A 6328-nucleotide genomic window follows, 5' to 3' on the forward strand; every position below is an offset into this window, starting at 1 on the left:
TCGCTGAAAGAGGAATCGAGTTGATGTCGCCGCAATTAAATTCTGAGTTCTGTACAGGTGGCCGCCCGAAGTCTGCAAGGCTTTGCCCAATAACTAGATAATAACTTTATATTAAGATTGCTTAGTGCCTTTCCTGTCACTAGATGCCAACACGATCTTATTCGAAATCGGACGATGTTTTTGCCGTATTAAACCTTCACCTGATTTACCCTTTCCCACTCAAAAGCAAATTAAAAATGCCTATGCGAGTAACTCGCAGTGCTGTTCAGGTTTTATGCTGTTTGCTGCTCATCAGTATCTAAGGGTTGGAAATGAAGCCTTTAAATATGAATTTAGTACGAAATGTCTTTCATATAATTTAACGTTCTATGGGATTACACATGCGTCCAAATACGTTCCTAAGTGGTAAAGGGTTAAATATGTACCACCTCTTTATCTGTTGAGTTGTTCTAATGGCGTGTTGCACCTTTCTGAGATGTGATCAGGTGATATGGTAAGGTGTGAAACTTGATTGTTTAGACCATTGGTTGTCGGGATATTGAAATGGATAGATGTGTAGTTCACCTGATAAGGTAAATATGAAGTTGTGTTACGCATGCTGTGTGCTTTACAATTGAGACGGTGCTTGTGAGAAAGATGCGTTTAGAATGTGTTTAATTAATTGAAAATAAAACATAATGAAGATGTAAATCTAGTTAAAATAAAAAAAATAGGTTAGTGTTAGGTGACTAATTTTCCGCTCGAAGTATTAAAAACATGACGATATTAATGAAAAGAAGCATGACCTTAATGCACATTTATATGTGCTTTGTATTCCCCATGAAAAAGATAGGTATTAAGCAATTCACATGTGCACCTTAATGTGTATGTATACATTAACAGATCGTTTTGAATGTTCAACACTGTCAATTCTCGTTAATGGAAGGTTTTAGCGCTGCAACTAATTTGGAATACATATAGCAAATTGTCAGTTGGAACACTTTTAAACTTTAATCAATAGATTTGGACAAACACATATTGGGGACAAATTCTTGGTCTGTATCCAATATACGTCATGGGTGGTATCTCTGACATATTTTTGTTCAACAGCTGTCCGTGCATTGGGATAAGGGCAGGAACTCCAAATGGGCTCCGATACACAATGGCCAACCGCTGAAGGTCATATATACCAGTCTGAAGTGTGGATCGTCATCCCTGCCATTGCTGTGAATACAAAGATAAGTGATATCATTTTTAAAGGTCAAAGATGACGTAAGACAGGTACGCTTAAAGAGATAATTGTGATGCGAGATTGTCGTTGATTTTCTTTGGTAAGCACTAATGCTGTTGGTATGCAGACAGACAACACTGCCCATTCGACTTGATTTATAGAGCTAGGACGTTTTAGCATCGTTGAGGCTTAAACTCGGGCAAGGCTCCTCAGTTTACAGCGAGGGACACACTTTTTTGCCCGCAAGCGTAAACACACTGACGGGGGTCGATGGTGCGAAAGCGAGTCCGAGTCAGCGTAAACAGTGTTAAACGCCTTAGCTCTAAAAATCAAGTCTAATCGATAGCGTGTTCGTTCCGTTTTCCAACAGCAATACTGTTTACCAAAGGCAGTAAGTAAGATCTTGCGTCATCTTATCTCTTTTTTTCTGTGCAGCAGTATAACGTAAACTCTGATCTTTTGTTGCAAATGGACGTATTCAAATTTACCTATATATGCTAATACGTGTTTATGTTATTTATCTGCAACTAATTTGGAGAAAAATATAGCACATGGTCATTTGTAACATTTTTTAACTTTAATCAATATATTTTGACAAAAAAACTTGCGTCGTATTCTTTGTCTGTATCCAATATACGTCGTGGTGGTATCTCTAACATATGTTTGTTCAATAGCTGTCCGTGCATTGGGATACTGGCAGGAACTCCAAATGGGCTCCGATACACCATGGCCAACCGCTGAAGGTCATACATATCAGTCTGAAGTGTGGATCGTCATCCCTGCCATTGGAGTAAATACAAAGATAAGTGATATCAAAATTAAAGGCCAATCATGACGTTAGACAGCTATGCTTAAAGAGATAATTGTGATATGCGATTGTCCTCGACTTTCTTTGGTAAACACTAGTGCTGTTGGTATGCAGACAGACAACACTGTCCATTCGACTTGATTTATAGAGCTAGGACGTTTTAACATCGAAGGCTTAAACTCGGGCAAGGCTCCTCAGTTTACAGCGAGGGACACACTTTTTTGCCCGCAAGCGTAAACACACTGACGTGGGTCGATGGTGCGAAAGCGAGTCCGAGTCAGCGTAAAAAGTGTTAAAACGCCTTAGCTCTGAAAACCAAGTCTAATCAATAGCGTGTTCGTTCTGTTTTCCAACAGCAATACTGTTTACCAAAGGCAGTAAGTAAGGTCTTGCATCATTTTATCTCTATTTTCATTGCAGCAGTATAGCGTTAACTCTGATCTTTTTGTGCAAATGGACGTATCCTATTTTTTCTATACATGCTAATACGTGTTTATGTTATTTATCTGTTTTCTTCTTTTATTTGTTTTGTTTAGCTGTACACTTGACGTAATCTTGTCATCGCAAGAAACATGTAAATAATGTTAACACGTAAAGACCACAAATAATGTTGGGAGAACTTTAAATCCTAACATTTTTCATGTAAGTGATTTCGCTATAAAGCTGTGATATGTATATATGTCATTTATACATCCTTTAATGGACATATTGACAGCAAATGCAGAATCATGTTTTCAAATGATCATTTAGTTGGCATTTATCTTAAGTAATTGATTAAATCATATATCTCGTTTTGTAATTATGACAAAACATATTTTCTTTCATAATAGTCAAACTTCGTTCAACCTTACACTTTGTGGGAACGGGATATTGTTGGTATTGTTCATGTATTACGTAGAGAGAATACAGTACTGTTTTTGCGCGTAAACTGCACGCTTTTATAGTTTTTGCATTTATATTAGGTGTAAATACATTGATCTGCTTTTTGATATGTGTATTCGGTGGGGTAAGATATGGAGGAGGAGAAAAAAAGCGCTTATTGTTGATTTTCAATAAAGTAGCAATTAATGTATTTTAAGGTCAGTCTCCAGTTCGTGTCAGATCCGGTTCAATTGCTGGAGAAGTATGGCGCAACGTTTACGGATGCAATGAAGATTCCTTAATTTAGCCGTTCCGTGGAGGCTGAACATCGTTGCATATTAAAGAAATTGTAGCGACTGAATAATATATTTTTTTATTTATGTATAAGAAACCCCTTTACATACAAACACACATGCCTTATTTGTCCATGTATAATTACTATTTATAAGAAATTACATTTTGTTAAATAAACAAGGAAAAAAACGATTTGCAAGATGATGATGATTGCGATGGTGGTTGTGGAAATGGTGATGGTGCTGTTGATTGTGGTTATTGTGGTGGTGGTGGTGATGGTCGTGATGGTGGTTTTGGGTTAATAGTGATGATGGCGGTTATGATGGGGATGAATGTGATGGTGGTGGTGATGATGGTGTTGATGGTGTTTGTGATGGTTGTGGTAATAGTTCTGAAGGCGTTGGTGATGGTGTTGGTGGGGAGGATGATGGTGGTGGTGGTTATGGTGGTGGTGATGATGATGGTGTTGGTGATGGTTACGGTGGTGATGGTAGTAATGGTTAAAGTGATCGTGGTCTTGATAATGATGGTAATGGTTATGATGGTGGTGAAGGGGGCGATGATGGTGGTGATGGTGGTGGAAGTGGTGAGGGGTCATAGTTGTGGTGTGATGGTGGTAATGTTGGTGTTGGTGGTGGTGCTTGAGATGGTGCAGGTGATGGTGGAAATGGTGGTGATGGTGGAGATTATTTGTCATGTTGTTGCTGATTGTTGGATGGCTCTGGTGGTGGTGGTGATGGTGATGGCCCATGTGGCGTATGTGCGCTTGCGTAGGGGCGGTGGGCTCTACACACTGGGAACTGAGACAAGACGCAATTGCTTTTTACGACTGACGGACGCGAACAACTTGACTAACCCCTCCACTTCCGCTCCAGACAAATACTAGTACACAGCACCCACATACAATATACTCAACATAAGCCACCAGAGATCACCATCATGTCTACGAGGGCACATAAAGGTCTCATTGGCCACCGTGCACTGGTCTATTTGGATCTAAAAAATTATTTGGCGAATAACCGGACGGCCGGGGTTAATTTGACCTAATTTGGCTCCAAATTAAATATTTTCCCATGTAAGGTTACAGGGGCAGGTCGGTACATAGATGTCGCTAAGACAAAGCGACGACCTGTAAATCAATGTCTGATATGAAAGAGAGAGATTGCTTCTGAAACAACGTTATGATGTTAATATGTATCAAATATGTTAATTTGATTATGATTATATTAAATTAGTGATTATAAGCACAGGTCTATAGGAACACCCAATTCACTAGGTATATTGCCAGAGTGGCTCTAAATATTTGTACTTTGTATTTAGGGAATATTTTTTGTATCATAATTTTTGGCCAATATATTTTTGTGTGAATGTCTGAAAGCTTTGAGTAATTACTTTACTACAATTTTGAAAAATCTTGATACAAACCATAAAGATGCCGATTTTCTTATTGAAAAGTATATATCCGCCTTTGCCTAAAACGTTACTGTTCCTTTATAAATACTCCTGTTTGCGTATCATTTTGAATGTAATATAAAAATGTACAAGGCTAAGAAAACTTCGATTTTAACTTGAAAAGCTTCGGATATATTCATAAGAGACTATTTTGGAACATTTCCTATTGATAAGTACATAGCCGCCTTTGCCTAAAACTCTACTGTTTCTTTATAAATACTGCTTATTTACGGATCATTTTAAATTAATATAAAAATGTGCAAGACTATGAATTTTTTATTATTTTAACGTGAATAGTCTCGGAGATATACAGCGAATATTTGTAACATCTCAGTCCGATACAGACATTCTTCTTTAACCCATTTATGTCTAGTGGACTCTCCCATCCTTCTAAATTGGATCAATTTATTTCCAAAATTAGTGATGTCTAGTATATTTATTTCTGTATTTAGAATATTTCTTACAGAAATTCTTTAAAGCAAACAGCGCAGACCCAGATGAGACGCCGCATTATGCGGCGTCTTATCTGGATCTACGCTGTTTTCAAAGGTCTTTTTCTAGGCGCTAGGCATAAATGGGTTAAAGTGCATATCCGGGTATATTCATAACGATTCTTTGTAAAATTTCAGTTCGATGAATATTTTCTTATTGAAAAGTACATATTCGCCTTTGCCCTAAACTTGCTCTACTATTCCTGAATAAACATTTCATGTTTGAAGATCAATTTAAAAGCAATATAAAAAGGTATAGCCGAAAATAAATTAAGCGATTGTAACTGAAGTATTTCGGAAGATATTCAACAGAGAAAATTTGAATGATTAACCCATTTATGCCTAGTTGACTCTCCCATCCTTCTAAATTGGATCAATTTATTTCCAAAATTAGGGATGTCTAGTATATGTATTTCTATATTTAGAGTATTCCTTTAAGCAAACAGCGCAGACCCTGATGAGACCCGCATCATTCGGCGTCTCATCTGGGTCTACGCTGTTTGCCGGCCTTTTTTCTAGACGTTAGGCATACATGGGTTAAGGCCGTGACAAAAAAAATTATTGAAAAGTTCATATCTGCCTTTGCCTTAAACTCGTATGTTTTATAAATGTTTTTAATCAAGTAGCAGTTTTAAATAAAATATAAAAAAACTCAAGGCTGAAATAAAATTGATGAATTTATATTGAACTGTCCCGACGATGTTTTCTATATTTCCTCAACTAATCTATTTATGTATTAATGGTCCATAATAAAGTATAAATTTTAGATTAAACGGATAACAGGAAACTCATTTTGACGTCACTTATTACGGAGAAATAATATTTTCAAGACGATAAACTATTTAAATACACATCTGCGATAGAGGCGCAAACGCATTATGTTCAAGGGAGACCATGTCCCTATTGTGGATTAAGAGCGTTTACTGCTATGCCTGTGACACCACACGCATGCACATGTGTAGATAAGATAATCACGATAATGTGACGCGCGTCACTTTTTCACTTGATGAAATCTCGGTTGCTGCGAGAATCGACGAGACTCTCGATGGATAGATCTTTGATAACAGTTTACAATCTGTTTTTATTTTATTTTTTAAGTTGCGTTATTCTGTCACTCATTACTTTTTCTATATATTTTGAATGTTTATATGGACTATGTTTTGATATTCATACTGATAGAAATCACTATTTTTTGTTCTTGACATCTTTCTC

General features: G+C 37.0%; 1 protein-coding gene across 2 annotated transcripts; it reads left to right on the forward strand.

Moving 5' to 3' along the window:
- The first annotated feature begins 466 nt into the window (after positions 1–466).
- Positions 467–4417, forward strand: LOC127830961 (uncharacterized). Of its 2 annotated transcripts, XM_052355912.1 has the most exons (3): positions 467–572; positions 1090–2000; positions 3098–4417. In XM_052355912.1, the coding sequence occupies exon 3, from the start codon at positions 3481–3483 to the stop codon at positions 4057–4059; it is 579 nt and encodes a 192-aa protein (XP_052211872.1). In that variant the 5' UTR covers positions 467–572; positions 1090–2000; positions 3098–3480; the 3' UTR covers positions 4060–4417. The 2 variants fall into 2 exon arrangements, with proteins under 2 accessions (XP_052211872.1, XP_052211871.1); XM_052355911.1 differs by lacking the exon at positions 467–572 and adding an exon at positions 573–713 and having other exon boundaries at positions 1090–4417.
- The last annotated feature ends 1911 nt before the right edge of the window (positions 4418–6328 follow it).

Source organism: Dreissena polymorpha, chromosome 5 (assembly GCF_020536995.1).
Source record: "Dreissena polymorpha isolate Duluth1 chromosome 5, UMN_Dpol_1.0, whole genome shotgun sequence".
Classification (NCBI taxonomy): domain Eukaryota; kingdom Metazoa; phylum Mollusca; class Bivalvia; order Myida; family Dreissenidae; genus Dreissena; species Dreissena polymorpha.